Source organism: Sus scrofa, chromosome 15 (genome assembly GCF_000003025.6).
Source record: "Sus scrofa isolate TJ Tabasco breed Duroc chromosome 15, Sscrofa11.1, whole genome shotgun sequence".
Taxonomy (NCBI): domain Eukaryota; kingdom Metazoa; phylum Chordata; class Mammalia; order Artiodactyla; family Suidae; genus Sus; species Sus scrofa.
This window is the reverse complement of record NC_010457.5, coordinates 62400716-62419660: the sequence shown is the minus strand read 5'-3', so window position 1 is coordinate 62419660 and position 18945 is coordinate 62400716. Positions and strand designations below refer to the sequence as shown.

Genomic DNA, 18945 nt, shown 5'->3' with positions numbered 1-18945 from the left:
ATCTACAGATTCAATGCAATCCCTATCAAATTAGCCATGACATTTTTCACAGAACTAGAAAAAACAATCCAGAAATTTATATGGAACCATGAAAGACCCAGAATTGCCAAAGCAATCCTGAGGGACAAAAACCAAGCAGGAGGCTTAACTCTCTCGGACTTCAGGCAATATCGCAAAGCTACAGAAATCAAGACAGCATGGTACTGGTACCAAAACAGAGAGACCAATGGAAGAGAATAGATAACCCAGAAATAAACCCAGACACCTATGGTAAATTAATCTTCAACAAAGGAAGCAAGAATATAAAATGGGAAAAAGACAGTCTCCTCAGCAAGGGATGCTGGGAAACCTGGACAGCTGCATGTAAATCAGTGAAAGTGGAATACACCCTTACACCATGCACAAAAATAAACTCAAAATGGCTTAAAGACTTAAATGTAAGACAAGACACCATCAAACTCCTGGAAGAGAACATAGGCAAAACGTTTTCTGACATCAAACTTACAAATGTTTTCTCAGGTCAGTTTCCCAAGTCAATAGATACAAAAGCAAAAATAAACCAATGGGACCTAATCAAACTGACAAGCTTTTGCACAGCAAAGGAAACCATTAAAAAAAAAAAAAAAAAAAAAAGAAAGACAACTTACAGAATGGGAGAAAATAGTTTCAAAGAATGAAACAAACAAGGGCTTAATCTCTAAAATATATAAACAACTTATACAACTCATCAGCAAAAAAGCCAACAGCCCAATGGAAAAATGGGCAAAGACCTGAATAGACATTTCTCCAAAGAAGATATACAGATGTCCAACAAGCACATGAAAAAATGTTTAACATCCCTGATTATTAGAGAAATGCAAATCAAAACTACCATGAGGTACCACCTCAGACCAGTGAAAATGGTCATCATTAATAAGTCCACAAATAACAAATGCTGGAGGGGGTGTGGAGAAAAGGGAACCCTCTTACACTGTTGGTGGGAATGTAACTTGGTACAACCACTATGAAAACAGTATGGAGGTACCTTAGAAAACTATACATAGTACTACCATATGACCCAGCAATCCCACTCTTGGGGATATATCCAGACAAAACTTTCCTTGAAAAAGACACATGCACTGGTATGTTCATTGCAGCACTATTCATGATAGCAAAGATATGGAAACAACCTAAATGCCCATTGGCAAATGAATAGATTAAGAAGACGTGGTACAGAAACACAGTGAAAATACTACTCAGCCGTAAAAAAGAACAAAATCATGCCATTTGCAGCAACATGGATGGAACTAGAGACACTCATACTAAGTGAAGTAAGTCAGAAAGAGAAAGACAAATATCATATAATATCACTTATATCTGGAATCTAATATAGGGCACAAATGAACCTTTCCACAGAAAAGAAAATCATGGACATGTAGAACAGACTTCTGGTTGCCCTGGGGAGGAATGGGAGGGGGGTGGTTTGGGAGTTTGGGGTTAATAGATGCAAACTATTGCCTTTGGAATGGATTAGCAATACGATCCTTTTGCATAGCACTGGGAACTATATCTAGTCACTTATGATGGAGCACTTATGATGGATTATGTGAGAAAAAGGAATGTATACATGTATATTTAACTAGGTCACCTTGCTGTACAGTAGAAAATTGACAGAACAGTGTAAACCAGGTATAATGGAAAAAATAAGTCATTATAAAATTAAAAAAAGACCAAAGCACATGAGCTCAAATGCAATGGAACTTAAAACAGTGATAACAAACCTAATTAAAAATATGGAAACAATATAACAACATTGGAAATTTAGAGTAGAGTATGTGGTAGATACAGGTGTGGTGGGCAGCAAGTGTGGAAACAGACCTAGCTCTTCAACTACCACACTTGTAAATAGACAATGCCCCCAAATGGAAAATCTGTAAGAAGCAGTTGCATATCAATAGAACTATCCAGAAGGCAGGGACTTAATTTAAGTGGTGTGTGGATTTAATTAAAAACCCTCTAAACAACCTCTTTGAGAATCAGTTTCTTCAAGCGTAAAATAGGGATAATCTCTACCTTGTAGAGCTGTGTGAGTCGGCATGCATACTGACTCTCAGAGCTGGGAAAGAATAGTCAGGAGTTAAATTGGATGCTGTTCCCAGGAAGCAACAAGAAGACATAATGGTCCCTACCATATTTTTTGTCCACATGAGCCACTGACGATACACAACCCAAATATTCAAAAACAGCCGTGATTACTACCAAAGTTTCAGGTCAAAAAAATTCATAATTTGGAAAACAATTCAACTGGGTCCAATGCTGCGGAACTTGGCTTTGGGGATTAATTCTCTGAGGTGCCAGAGAGCTGGATATATGACATATCATATAACTCATTTGAAATAAAATTGGAAAATATTTTTCTTTGAAACATTGACAGAAAATGTAACTGAACACTTTTTGAAAGGGTGATTTGATATTTAATCAAAATTAGAAAAAGTATATTTGTCTGCTTTACTTACTGTGGCTATGAAGGACAGTTTCAGCAAAGGGTAAGATGGTCATGAATCTTCCTCCAAGAAATGCAGTTCTCAAATAATCTGTATTATTATATTGGCAGGTTCCACATTGCTGAAGCATCTCAACAACAACAAGCCAAAATAAAAGTAAACTTCAAAGAAGGATTTGTCATGGATTGTTTTTTAGGAGTTAAGAATCTTATGATAAACCAAATCAAGTAATATGAGTAGTTAACTGTTGGAAAGTAGAAAAATGATGGGCACACTGTAAAAATTTAACCCAATCATATTTTGAAAGTTTAATACAGTTTTTATAAAACTGAACTTGTAGTATTGAATATATATGTTTATATTGTTGTAACCTAAAAAAAAACTTGTACATTTAAATAAGAATAAAGTGCATGCCAGAGAGTGCAATTATTTTGATGCTAATTTGAATATGTACAACGTAAGTCAAGCATAAATTCTGAAGTAGAGCTCATAGATGTGCTCTGTAGTCAAGCTGAACTCTCTTCTTAGGATGAAATGGTGGAAACTTTCATACAAATAGAATGTAAGCCATCTTCCCCATAATCTCACTTTTCCTCCAAAAGAAATAATCCATTATGGATCTATCCTGCTTCCGCAAGTGGCTCTTGAGTACTGAGACAACTAAATACTTTTCAGTGTATTTAACGCCATGTATTGATGAATTTAAAACAGTGTAAGAATTTTTTCAGAAATTAACAGTAAAATATCCTTGTTTTTAATTTAACATGTATATTTACAAAAGTGTATTCACATATTGCTGAGGATATTTAAATTGAAGATAATCATTATCAAAATAATCAATTTTTTATTTACATCATTTTTATAAATAGGATGAAATAGTTTACCATGACAGGAACTATACCATGAAAATCCCATAAAAATGGACTAGTTTTCAGTTGTTAAGGTGAATTATTCAGTTCAATGAACACACTATATTTTGCTTTCATTTAATCACCACATTGGTGGGCTAAAAATTATCTTGGCTTAAGTTAACTTTTACTTCCTTTGATTTGAGCTCTTACAAATTCCTGAAATGGAAATGCCAGAGGTTTATTTTTTATTCAGTCAATAAAATGCATAACTTTTCACCATTGGGAAAACATATCATGAACAGATTGAACAAATGTTACAGGAAATCACTTTGATATGAGGTCTCTCAGGCTGAAATAAATGAAGCTGAAATTACTTTTCTTGGAATAATCAGTGTCAAAAAAATCAGCAAAGTGAGAAGAAAAAGCAATTCTTTATTTTTATCCAAATATATCAGACTTCATAACTTCGTTGGTTTCAACAAAAACGTAGAGTCACCATATAATATACCATCCAAACCAGGACATGATAAGAGTCAAAGGAGTACTGTTAATAATTACACAGGTACAACAGCTATAAACTGGAAATCTCCTGGGTAAATCTGGACCTATGTTCAACTGACAGATAGGGCTTAAACTGCAATTACATGCAGAGATCATACCTTTCCCACACAAATGCGGGAAAGATAAAGGAATAGCATTCACTAAGAAAAATAAATTTGGCAACAGTGGTTCTTTCTCATCATTCAGGTCTCTGTTCAAATTTCACCCCTTCCCTAACCCAGTCACTTCAAAAATGATCAATTTTTATTTTATGCAGTCTTTTTCCATCATGTTACCTTGCTTTCCTTCCCTTAACTGCTATTTTCACTCTCTGAAATTGTGTCATTTTTTTGCCTCCCCTTCCCCACTCTCCTACTGATAGGTGGTATTTGAATGGGCAGCGACCCCTGCCGACTTGGTCATATCCAAATCCACAGGAGCTAAATAAAAATGCCTAGAACATAAAAGACATGCACACATTTTGTTGAGTGAATGAATAAATGTATTTGGAGAGCTTATTTTTGGTCCCATATTCTCCTTGGTGCCAAAAACAAATGAAAATGACTCTCCAAATTAAATTATGGCTCTGTTTAGTTTTAAGTGGTTGGACTAAATGATCTATGCAGTTTCTTCCACTGATAATAAATAAACTGTGTGCCCTGGACCCCCTTCTCCCTCTGCTACTATTTCATCCCCTATATCTAGCAAATAAGCAAGTTTGGGGGTAAGGGGTAGGGCAGCCAGCTCTGTTCACAGTGGATGGATACTCAAGGTTGATCATTTTGTCAGTAACAATTCCCTGGTATATATTTGCACCTGCAGAATTTGATAGAGGTAGCCAGAAGGTATTATTATAGTCAATGATAGTACTGTAGAACTGCTGATGTAATAATTTTCCAATATGAAAATCATCACAGGATTGCTGAAAGATGGGAAATGATGGGAGCCCAATCCAGCTATTAAGGATTTACATATTTATGAGGAGAAATATATTAATTTTGGACAGAATTAGATTATAATGCCCAAAGAAGTTTTATAGGAAAATCCATGATATTCTGATAAGGAACACTTGTAAATTTTCATAAAAATCTCTGCACTCCAAATTTTTATTTTGCATGTGTTCTTCTGAGGAATAATTTTGATTCTGACTAATGAGTCATAAATATCAGAACTTTGGGTTCAAATAACAGTACTGCTAAAATTATTTTGTTAGGCCAGAGATCTAGGATACAAACAGAGTATTTACCAAAACAAACAAAGGAAAAAAAAACTCACATGGGTAAAATATCTTCAAGTTATCTGATTTAAAATTCTCTCGGGTATATACAAAACATTCCTTCTGAATTGAGTGACAGGCATGGAAGGAGACAGGTTCCCCAGGTAAGGAAAAAAAGGGTTCTGCTATAACAGATGCCACAAACAAGAGAATGGCATAAAAAAAGAGACTCAATTAGATATACATATTTTACTCATAAATATTTATCATCATTTTCATTGTATTGTTTTGTCTCCTCAAGGATAAATGACTGGTTTTTAAAATAACAAAAGTTCAAGAAAAAGAGTAAAAATGTTACCAATTAACGCAGTTGAAATAGGGACCATTAATTATGAAATTTCACACAGATTACAATATATTCAATATAACTTGGCTACTGACTAATACAATGATTCAGCGTTTGTTCAGAGCTCATATTTGTAGTAGATCATATACAAAAGAGATTCCCAGACTTTAATCAGTCCAGGAAAGGACCAACTTTCAAAATAAGAAGTGTTTATTTTTCCCCAGTACTAGCAACTTTTAAAAATTATAAGAAATTTTCAGTGTATCGGTATGTTTAAAATTTACAAGTTAGATATATATTAATTGTTATATTTTTGCAGGGCCAGAAATAGCACAGACTTGTGTGACTCCCTCATATAAAGTACAGTTGAAAACCTTTCAAGACCTTAAACAGCAGAAAACATTAAATCAGATTTTAAAATGACAAATAAGTTAAGGCTAAAATATTTGGTATTAATAATTAATCCAGAAGCCATCCTAGCCTAATAAAGCAAACATGCACAAAAACTACAACTTTGAACAAAACATCACAATTTTATCAGATAAATATGTATGTACGTGTATGTGTGTGTATATATTATGTATATATGTGTGTGTATGTATACATAATTTTGTACATGGTTTTATGTATACACACACACACACATATATATGTTTATCACCCTGAAAGCTATCAACTCATGTTTGGCTTAATACGTATATTAGAAATGTTGTGGAGAGTACCACCCCTTTAAATATATATATGTATATATATATATATATACATTTTTTTAGAATATACAATATAAATATACCATATATAAATCATGCCATAAAACTAAATGCAAAATTTGCACATTATTGCATGCTTGATGTGATAATACATGCCCGTTAATAAGAACTTCCTTATGACGTTCTCCCTTCACAACTTTTGCTTTCTTCACAGGAGCAATACTTGAAAAGGAAGGTTCTCAAATATGCATATATGACTGGGGTAGGGGGAAATGTACCTTTCATATTTCTTAGAGGGGATTATCTCATCAGCCAAATATTGGACTATTACTAAATCAAACAGTAAATAATGTCTGGAGGGGTGTTTCGTTATGTGAATCTATCAGAGTTCATTTTTCTTAATTTTGCTGGAAGATTCCCTTCCATCCTGGTTGCTCCTCCCGCCATTTTTTGAAGCTTTGGTGGCAAATCAGCCACTGACTGGCTCATGGGATCAGACAACATTTTGGTGGTTTTAGATACCAGTTTTTCCTCTGAGTTGCCAGGTACTGAACTTATTCGCTGAAGTTTCATGGGCAAATCTCCCAAGCTGTAGGCTTTTTCAGAAGTTGTAGAACTCATTCTTAAGAGTTTTTTGGGAAAGTCTTCTCTTCCAGTAATTTTCTGCAGCTTAGATGGAAGTTTGGTACTAATGTCGTCAAGTCCATCTAAGCACTCCACAGAATTATGTCTCTCTTTGCTGTTAGTTATGGCTGGTGCTATTAATGGGGATGACATAAGAAGCATTTCCTCCTGTTCTTTCACACTGTAAGGGGGGTGGGGACTTCAAAGGTTGCATGGAACTGGGAGTAATCAACTTTAAAGAATCCTTCTTCTAAGGAAATCACAGGAAAAAAACGATGACCCCAAAGAACTTCATCCTCAGTGTATGACGTTCGAGCTTGACAAGTCATCCCTAAAAGCAAAAAGAAAATCCTTGATAAATTATGCATAGTAGAAGCACGTGTTAAGGCAGTTTGAACTAAAGAATTCATTTTGCTTTCTTATTTAAGCTTTGGACTGTTTATCTGAGTAGGCTAAGAGAATATGTTAAAATTCTATATGTGACATGTTAATAGCTTTAATACTTATACTTTCTTCCAACAGAAAATGAAGGATACTTTTATTGCTCACTTTGAAGGATAATACACCGAAGTATAACTCATTACCTATTATCCATAAACTAGAAGTAAAAATGGCATAGAACAACATCATAACTTATGTCTCTTTTACAAGGAGATAAGTGGGAAATCACCGTCATTTTTCATGATTCAAGAAGCAATGTGATATATGAAACAAACAAATCTGACTTTGAATCCAAACTTTGCCTCTCTGTAAAGTTAAGATGGGTACTTAACTGAGTATCACTTTTCTCTTCTGTAGCATAAAGCAGAAAAAGCAACATCTGTCTCACAGGACTGCTGTGAGCATGAAATGGAATTACTTGTTCAGAAATGTAAAACATTCCATATATTGTCTAAATGAGAACCAAGACAACCATCCCAAGTATTTGCTGAATGAAAAGGTGAAAATGTTTCTATGTAAATGAGAAAAGGTGAAAATATTTCTATATTTTCTATGGAAAGTAATTATAGTGATTCCCTTCTTCTGGACCTTTAAGGCCAGAATGAATTTTGCTTAAGTTTTAGAAACAGATATACTAAATCAGTCACCTAGGGCCACTCTAATGTCACAAGTTCTATTCCCTCTGTGCAAATCTCTGAAATGGGGTGCTGGGTAGAAAAGGTAAAATGTTGCAATTTACATATTATGTTGCTTGGATATCATTTACCTTATGCTACTCTGATTATTCAATTGCATTCTCATCAATAAGATATTAAGACTGAGTTACTGTTCAACCAGTCGACCTCTGAATATTCATTGTGTGAAGATTGGATAATATATGAATAAATGAATAAATTAAAACCATGTATTAAATTTCAGTTTTGTAATAGTAAAAAGGTACAATTTTCTGTAAGTTTAAAAATTCATTACTGCCCTCAACCTTTACTCTTAGTTTTTTTTTTTTTTTTTTTTTTTTAGAAATACATACCAGTAAGTTTGATGTCAAACTTTGGAAATTTTGTAATACAAATCATTGAACACAGTGTGTCGGGGAAATTTTACAGTTAATAGGAGTCATCATGGATTCTTTTAAGTAAATCATGACAAAGAAATACCACTTCCTTTCTTTTTTTTTTTTTTTTTTTTTTTTTTGTCTTTTCTAGGGCCGCTCCCTCGGCATGTGGAGTTCCCAGGCTAGGGGTCGACCTGGAGCTGTAGCCACCAGCCTACACTAGAGCCACAGCTACGCGGGATCCCAGCCGTGTCTTTGACCTACACCAAGCTCACAGCAACACCAGATCGTTAACCCACTGAGCAAGGCCAGGATCGAACCCGCAACCTCATGGTTCCTATTTGGATTCGTTAACCACTGCGCCACGACGGGAACTCCTTTACTCTTAGTTTTCTACTAAAGGTTATTAAAATGGAAAATAATAGATGAATTTTAAAAATGTATCTCTTCAATAGTTAACTATAATTTAAACAAGTAATGACAGTGTTTCTTTTTTCATGTCTATTCACCCTTTGTTACTTTATAAATAATTTCTATGTGTTTAAATCTAGAATAGCTTGGATTAGGAGTTGCTCTTTTTTTCCCCCTATTAAGCACACATGCAATATACAGAGAATTAGGATAAAATGCATAATTCAAAAGCCATATTGAAGATAAATCCTCCTTCAAATCCTTCCTTACTTTATAATTATTACCAGTTATATATGACCATGGAATAAGTTGTTATGACACATATGTTGCCTTTTTGCAGACAGTTTTTAAAGAAACTTATGTAGAAAACAAATGCCCATCTTGGATACTACGTCAGGTGCTCTCTCCCTCCATGTTATATCTAATTATCAGTATCATCCTGATGAGAACATATTCTTATGTCTATTTTAAAATAAGGAATATAATGCTCAGAAAGATTAAATCTCTTGCCCTTCCTTGCATAAGGATCTAGGAAGCTGTAGAGATAAGATGTTAGGAGTATTCTAACTTCTGTTTTTGTTGTTGTTGTTACTTTGCCATGATATCTCTATTATTTTAGTAGGGAGCCTGATTCTAAACAACCTAGCAATGTCATAGTGGAAATCTGACAATGATCCAATAATCATTCTTCATAATCATCATCATATCAGGAATAGCCCCCAGAAATATTTATATGCGAAGTAACAAAAGTAGTTTAAAAATTGATTTGTACATTTTATAGACATGCATACAGTAAGCAGCATTTCATATTTTCAAATAGATTTCTAGCCTCTGACTAAATATTTCATGAGAAAAAAATTATAGATCATCACTTATTCAGAAAAGATAAAAATGTATTTTCTGATATATTTACTTGTTTTTATTTTGAGATGTTTAAATATTGTATAAGCTACCTAGAATAAAGAACAAATATTATGTTCTTCTTCACGGGTATATAAAATAATAAGTAACCTTTATTTGTTTCATAAAAAATTACCCTTTAACTTCTCTCCAAGAACAATCACTTTCATGAATTCTTCATGTATCTTTCCAGGCTAGGGTATTAATTCAAATTTAAGAAAAAGGATTAGAAACAGATACTTACTGTTAAGTGATAGTACTTCCCTTAAAACCCTATTTTAATTTTAAAAACTCACACCATTGAAAATGAATGATAGCCGAGATTGTCTGATGTAAGGGCACATAGTTAATATAACTCCATATTTACTTTGGTAACTTAGACTTGTGGGTTTGTCCTTTAATCCCTATAAATGCATGTATATATTATGTGTTGAAGTAAATTCAAATCATGAATTTGTTCAATTATTTCTAATAATAATAGAGTACATAATGAAAAAACATTCGACACCCATCATCATCTTAGCCCATATTTAGTGAATTTTTTCTTTACATTAGGAAAGGACCATGAAATTAAAAGTCAAAATTCTGTCCTTGTTTTACGTCATTATAATTTATCAGTGATCCCTAATGCCTAACCAGAGTTGTTTCCTACATAGTTATCAGAAGCCATGGAGGAAAAACTAGAGAAACTTAAATGGAAGAAAAAAAATGGGGGACATAAAATCTTGTAAAATTTTTACTTTCAGGAAACTGGACATTAATACTTACAGTGTTATGACATTTACAATGGCAACAGGTATTTCAAATGCTTGTTCATGTAAAAATATCTAAAATTTACTAAAATGCCAGTGGATGATTCTGATCAAAAAGGAAGGTGGGGATTTTATTCTACTGTATGAAATTGACTTTACTTCTTCCATAGCAAATTAATACTGGTGAACCAACATCCTTATATAATTGAAAAATATATAACTTTGGCTCCCAATCGTATTACTAAACAGCTTGATTACTAAAACAAAATTACTTAAAGCTCTCTGAGCCTTAGTTTATTCTTCTATGTGGTAGAGATAACGATATCCTCTGGCAAAGCTGTTGAGAGATTGAGATAAGTAAAGTGAACACAACAGCGCTTAGTATTAGGCAATGCTCAACCATAACTACTTTTTAAAAAAAATCATTCTGTGGGTGATCACTTGCATTTCCTGTTTTTCCTGGAAATTAGTGACAATGAATTAATATCAGTGGAGAATTTTAGCATATTAGTAACAAAGAAAAACTAAATTGCTAGGTATCAGACAGCAATTTCTTTTGAAATTGTCAATTAAACATTCAAAATATGGAGTTCCCATTGTGGCTCAGTGGAAACGAATCTGACTAGTATCCGTGAGGATGCAGGTTTGATCCCTGGCCTAACTCAGTGGGTTAGGGATCTGGCATTTCTGTGAGCTGTGGTATAGGTCACAGACACAGCTCAGATTCACCGTTGCTGTGGCTGTGGTATAGGCTGGTGGCTACAGCTCTAATTTGACCCCTAGCCTGGGAACCTCCATATGACACAGGCATGGCCCTAAAAAGACCAAAAAAAAAAAAAATTCAAAATATTTAAAAATATAGAAAAGAATACATTATGCATCTTCCCAAGTTTTAGGGTTTCTCAACATTTTTCATGTAATTAGAATAGCAGGGGGACTAAGGGTGGAAACTTGGGGTATATTAAAAAGGCCCCTCCAAGGTGAGTGACTATAGTCCATTATACTGCTTTGATAATGTTGTGGAGAACATTTGCCAGCACTTTAACCTTGGTTTGTTCTGCTGCTTCTCCTTTTACACTTTCATTAAAAGTAAGTACAAAGATATCAGACATTTCCAATTTAACAACATCATTGTTTCAAAATCAGGTTTCACCTCAAAATATTAATGTTTAATCAACATATGCACAATGATCTGGAAACATTATAAACCGGACAACAGGAAAATGTCTATGATGGTCAATCTGCGGTTTAGATAATGTGCTAAGATGTAATTGAGAAAATATTTCATTTCACAAAAGTTATCCCAAAACGGTGCTGAAAAAGTAAAATGTATATTTTAATTGAGAAGATTTAAAGTAAATATAATTGTTTTCTAAGAACATCTATCATAGTATTCGTCCTTCTAAAATGCTTTATCTTATGATATTTCTGACTCTAAGCAAATTATTTAAAAATAATCCATGCTTAGATTCATAATTGCAAATACCATATGAATCAACATAAATGCAGGTAAAAGATACCATAGGACTGCACTTCTTAATTGGCAATGCGACTGTTTGCATGTTTTAACCAGATTCCAGACTTGAACAAATGCGATGAAAATCAACACGAGCTCATCTCTGTGGAAACTGGCAAAGCAACAGATGCTGCTTTAACTGAAAATAGCTGGGGCTTTTATCCTTAGATGAAAAACATTTTGTGAAAAAACGATTTATTCTGTGCACTGATTCGTGGACAAGCAGACTATATATTGTTGTTTAATCTAATTTATTCCAGAGTTAGTGTTTCAGTTTAAAATGATAGAGGCAATGTAGTCTAATCTCTTTATTTTTTTTTCTCTTTCCTGATTTTGCCTTTACACCTTGAGTTCATCATCTTAACTAAATTGAACATTCATTTATGTAAGTCTGAAAGCTTTCTAAGTGAAAAAGGTGAAGTGAGGTATTGGACAAGTCCTTAATTAAACTAACTCTAAGAATATTCTCTACCATTTCTTCTGGTCAAAGATGGTTCAAATGCCACCTACAGGAGGTGAGTACAAGATGGTTAAACACAGTGTAACTATAGGCAATGGAATGTCTAGATGCTATGACACATAAAATGTGAAACAATAACTTTTGCACAGTGGAGGCTTTACCTAAGCTTCAAAATAGAAGTTGCTGGTGGGACGGGGTGGGTGGAGAATTCTCCAATAATAATGGCTGTAGCTGTATGTTTTTATCATGTGTGCATTAAACAAAAAGATAAAAGCATATTTCCTTCAAATAAGCCATCATAATAATAGTAATAATAATATGTAACATCGCTATAGGGCTTACTATGTGTGAAATAACTTTCTACATACTTTTTAGAATTTCCACAACAGCTCTTTGAAGAACTTGTGTGAACCTCAGCTCCACCACTAATGAACATATGATCTTCAAAAAAAATTCCAAGTCTCATTAATCATCAATTTTATCATCTGTAAAATTAAGGCCCATCCTACTGATTTTATTTGGATATTGTGAGAATAAAATAAAATTAAGTAATATATGTAACTGATGATTTAAACATATATAATGATTTAAAGATGTAAGTAATTAAGTAATACACACAATTAATGGTACATAAGGAATTATTTTAAAATATAAATAGTTGCTTTTACTATAAACATTGGTCGTTTTCATCCAAATGTCCTAAATAGAGGCTATATAACTACTCTACAACTTTTATTTACACACACACACACACACACACACAACTGCAATATGTAGTCAAATAATATACTTTTTTCTTTATTAAATCCACCCTCTTTATCTATTTTTTCATTTAAATTGGCAGTGGTTTTTATAACTGAATTGACTAATAGATTAGCATGCAGAGCATGTGCTATATCACAAAGTAATTTCCTAGTCTGCCCTATGCACTGCTTCAAGGATTAATGAATAAGGTCTGTAGCTGTCTTCTCTAAAGTGCCTCCAAAATTTTACCCATCCTCCAAAATGTAATAACTATAAGGCTCACTTGGCATTCTCTGCACGCTTTCTATTGTTTTGCACTGAGCTGAACCCAAATTTAAATGATAAACTTTGGAGGAAACATAAGATATTTTTTATCTTATTTATAAAACATAAAGACACTGTGTACACTGCTGTTCAATAATACTAAGGTCACAGAATAAGGCTCTTCTGAGATATAGGTTGCAAAGCTACTAAGAATACAGAAATGGCTTCTAGAAACTGCAGTTTTCAAATAAATGGAATCTCTTTAAAGCTCAACATATTTTGCTCAGACAGACTTTTAGTGAGGAGTAGAAGTTTCTGGCACACATTCAACTCAATATTATCCTCTATTATTTACAAGCACTTGGTCCTACAATGTGTTCTCAGACATCAGTTTGCTATTATTGCCTAAGCTAGGTCAAAGAAGTCTAAAAAAAATTTAAAATAAAAACAAGAAGAAAAATCCAATTATACTTGTTAGAAAATAAAATGTCAATAAGAAATTTAGCAATGAAGATTTCAAATGTATTACTCTAGATTTCTAAGTTCTCAGAAGAACAGAAGAAAGGAAAATAGATCTTTTAACTATGACCAATAGAAAAAAAATATTAGATTCCAAGAAAGAAATATATGTGCGGGTGCTGAGGGTCAATGGCAGATGGTAAATATGACAGAGAATTCATTATCAAACTGCTGAAAAAATATTTGTAAGAATCAGAGTGATAATATTAAGCAAAAGAACATGGACTTTGAATATAAATGACATTGCTGCTGTTTTAACTATGCATTAGTAGCAAAACCTTGGGCATATCATTTCAATGATCTGAATCCTGATTGTGCTAAAAATATAGATAATAATAAGGGATAATGATATATAATTAATAAGGTTATTGCGATTATAAATAATATATTTAATGGGTCTAGCATATTATCTGATAAAAATAAAGGTTCACTAACTGGTACCTATTATCAATTATTATTATTGGGGTTCCAACTAGTTACAAGGTCATTTTAGATATATTTCAATTCTTTAGTCATCATTTCTTAGAATCAACTCAAAGCAAATGAAATAATTATCACCTTGTTATTTCTATTAATTTGATGTAGAGTATGTTGTCTATATTCATCTGGAGTATAAAGAAAGGTCTATAATACACACATTATGAACTAATTCAAGACTATCATTATCAACTTGGTCTGCCCTGCATAAATGTGACTAACTTTACAATAGCAACTATTTCCCTCAAAATACAATTAAATTCTCCACTTTGTTGACAGGGCACTATCTTCAGATTTCTACTCTCACTGCATATACAGGCACTGCACAATTTGTCCAATGCACTCTCAAATGATTATCATTTCCTTAACATAACTGTGGAAATGTTCCATTCCTTTTTTTTTTTTTTTTTGTCTTTTTAGGGCCACACTCCTGGCATATGGAGGTTCCCAGACTAGGGGTCTAATCAGAACTGTAGCTGCTGGCCTACACCACAGCCACAGCAATACCAGATCCAGGCAAGGCCAGATCTTTATTTAACCCACTGAGCAAGGCCATCCTCATGGCTACTAGTCGGGTTTCTTTAACTGCTGAGCCACGATGAGAACTCCTGGAAATATTCCACTCTTAATACATCTTTTCCAGGAAAACTTCATGGTACTTATTAAAATGTGGTTTCTTTCATTGACAATTATCAAATCAAAACAAAGCTTCCTAAATCCATTCATGCTATTGTTTTCTCCTATTAATACATGATTTTTAGCTTCTAAAATGTCTTAATGGTATAGGTATAATGTAGCCTAAGTACTGTTGGAAAATAACCTATGTTATGAGACTGACATCAGAAAAGATATTTTTCAGAGGGAACATGTGATATATTTCTAGCTTAAAAGAAAACAGAACATCTTTCAGATAATGCTGGAATTTATTTTGGCAAACATTATCCCTAGTTTTGGGGAAGAAAACCTTTTGAAATATTGTCTGAAGCAATAACACATGTCATCTTTTAAAAAAATGCTACATACAAATTACAATAATTCAATGCTTATACTAATCCTGGTTTTAAAAGATATTCCTAAAACTTTGCTTTAATATGTCATTAATAATCACTTGGTATGGTATACAGACTGAAGTGTTTGTGTCCCCTTAAAATTCACAGGTTGAAATTCTAACCCCTAATGTGAAAATATTAGGAGGTAGGGCCTAGTAACTTCTGAATTATGTGATATTAAAACAAAATAAATAAAACTTAAACAAGAAATGAAAAATAAACCCCATACTCACTAGCATATCTTCCTAGTTCCTTAAAAATATAGCTATAAGTTACCACTGTAGTTTTAACTCTTTAAAAACCTTAACAACAATAACAACACAGAATAAAAAAATATATGCCAGATCCTAAGTGTTATCTACATATATTATCATGTAATTCTCCCCACCAGTCTATAAAGTATGTACTATTCTTTTTTTACATGACAGATAATAATATTGAGGTATCAGGACGAGAAGTAGTTTGTCCAATGATACATAACAAAGGATGGCTGTGGTCAAGATATAAACTCAAACCCTCCAAATCCAGAGTCAGTTGTTTTAACCTCTGTGCTATTCTGCTCCAATTTGCTTAAATGGATGACTTTTTTTTACTTTAGTGACTATTGCTTTCAATATATATTACTTGGTTCATGCTATTTCAACTGCTTGAAATGTCTTTTCCTTTTCTCTACTGGTGACATAATTCCTCATATTCAAAGCTCAGAATATCGTCAATTCTAGGAAATCTTTCCTGGTTTTTCTATTTTAATTTATTGTCTTTTAAATGAGTCATTGTCACACCCACATTCATGGGCACACATACCCACATTCCTTGGCCACCCAGTATTCTAAATATCTCAATGACATATTTAATTGACTTTTAACCAGAAATAACACTTAACATTTATTAACTTATCAAACATCTTCTTTCTGCCACTCACTCTTCTGGGTGCTGAATTACAAGATGCTATGGCAATGGAGTGAAATTTCCATCCTCTCAACTTCCATGTTTAAACCTCTCCTTGAAAAATGAGTAGTAGTTTGCCATATAGTCCATATACCCCATGTGAGAAAAACATAGTCTAGGGTGGGGAAAGGTGTGTGCACACATTCTGTTGTGTAAGGGTACAATCCAAATTTAGGATACAGTTCCTGTTTGTTCATTTAGTATGGTTACATACAAATATCATATTAGAATAAGATCCTTAAGAGAACTCTTATTCCCTTGCCATTGCTGGTATCCAAGGTAAAACACTGTACCAGTATTGAGGAGAGACAGTAGAAGGAATGGAGGAAGAGGATGAATGGGAAGGTTAAAATAGCAGTGGAGGAGAAATCAACTTTTTGAATGAATCAGAGCTCCTATACCCATTAGTAATTTATTCATCACCAGTAGAGACTGTCACCAACATAAAAGGAAAGGATATAATTATAAATGAAATAGATATCTATAATATGTCAACCTTGACTATTTTCTGTTTTTAAGGTGATGATCTATTAATTAATTGAACTCATGAATTCAAAAATTTATTTTGAAACATTATACTGAGAGCTTTTTATTTTGTTCAGTAAAGTGAGGGAAAAACATTAAATACATATAATCACTGTATAGAATATGAATAATCCTTGCACAAAGAACCAAGAGACATTTGCTAATAAATCACATTCAATGATACCTAGTCAGTTTTTTCCTTACACTTTTGTGAAATTAAACACTAACAGATATACATCTAGATACATTTACTAGAGAGGTTGAATCTGTCTGCATTTATTTGGATTTACTAATAAACTGCATGATAATTAAATTACTTGAATATTTTTATATACTTGAATATCTGACCTATAGTTAAATCTAAAGTTTTGAGGAAACTATTCTTTATGTAATTATAAACAATCATCTTATAAAATGGAAATCCATTTTTACCTGATAATTTAAAACCTATTTTCCCCTTAATTTATGAGGCTGGTTTTTATATAGGTTACCACCTTTTTTTCAATCACAAACCATAGACATTTTTAACATCTTTTTTGGCATATATTCAAATATATTTTATTTGTTTGCAGCTTAGAATAGAGCCTAAATAAATATTTGCAGTTTAGCAGTTGTTTTGGTTCTATGCTTTGCAGTAAAAGGTCAGGGAATTTTGCTGTTAATTTTGCTGTTATGTTATTTACAGAGTTTAAATAAAAAATAAAGTCCCTGTAATTGTATGAGTGTTACTCCAGAGGGCCTTTTATTTTAGGTGTGAAAATGCCACATCATAATAATAATCACAAATATATGATATTTTAGCCCATGTATTTTAAAGGAAAATGAATAATTGATTTGAACATGTATATAGAACTCTTCTGAAAGATTTATTTTCTGCTATGATATAAACAGGTATTTAAAAGTCAAGCTATTAAAAGTTTTCCTAAACAACAAGGTTTCTCATCTCCTCAGAGAGTACTTTATTTGAATAAAAAAAAGAAACAAAGTAAAAACTCAAAGATAGAAAAATGCTGAGGCAAATAGCACATGAGATACAAATAGTAACTTCCTTAAAATTGACATTTTCAGAAAGAAAATGATAACCAAACTCTGTCAGTTTATGCTAAAATATAGCTCAACACTAAGTTAGCCTAGATTTCCGCCCCCAGGTTTTAAGTTTGAAAAATGACCTAGCTAGAGCATTCTATTAATGTAGGGAGTCAAGATCTAGAGGTAAAATTCTCAACTAGCCTGGTGACCTTGCGGGGAAATTTTATCATATACATCTTTGCAGAAAATTTTGACATTTGTGACCAGAATTATTTATATCATATAAGTGATGCTGATATATAATATATAAAACTGCCTAATATTCAATGGCTTGTTAACATTACAAAAGAGTATAAACAAGTTATAAATAAAAAATGGAAAGAGAAAGGTAAAAAAGATAAGTGAACTAATCCACTTGGAACGCTAGGACTCAAGCTCCCTGGCCAGATATCCACTTTGAAATCATTAGAATTAATGACTGGTACAGAAGTTTATTTTATGACATATCCACAGGTATAAATTTTTCTATCAGTCATAATCAGAATATACATTCTTATATATCCTACCAATATTAATAGACTTGGAACTACAGATGTTTATTCTTAGATATAACACTCTTTGAACAAAAGACAAAAATGAGGATTAGACAAGATCAGGCACGTTCTGGGTGGTATGGCCATAGAACTGGAAGTCCTAGCCACAGGAATAAGAAAAACAAAAAAATAAAAGCTATCCATAGTGGAAGAGAAGAGGTAAAATTGTCACTCTACGCAGATGACATGATACTACACATAGAAAAACCTAAGGACTCCACACAAAAACTACTCAAACTGATCAACAAATTCAGCAAAGTAACAGGATACAAGATTAACATTCAAAAATCAGTCATACTTCTTATACTAACAATGAAATATTAGAAAAGGAATACAAAAAATATCATACCTCTTAAAATCGTAGCCCAAAAAATTAAATACATAGGAATAAACCTGACCAAGGAGGTGAAAGACTTATATTCTGAGAACTATAAAATGTTAATCAAGGAAATTAAAGATGATTCAAAGAAATGGGAAGATACTCCATGCTCCTGGA

The 18945-nt window shown here is 32.9% G+C and overlaps 1 protein-coding gene across 1 annotated transcript in view; it reads right to left on the bottom strand.

Annotated features, from left to right (window-relative positions):
- KCNJ3 (potassium voltage-gated channel subfamily J member 3) overlaps positions 3746 to 18945 on the bottom strand; it is a 152003-nt gene continuing 136803 nt past the window's right edge. Inside the window, 2 exon segments of the mRNA XM_003483648.4 lie at positions 3746 to 6964; positions 6967 to 7101. Of these exon segments, the coding sequence (XP_003483696.2) occupies positions 6516 to 6964; positions 6967 to 7101 (584 nt within the window). The 3' untranslated portion in view covers positions 3746 to 6515.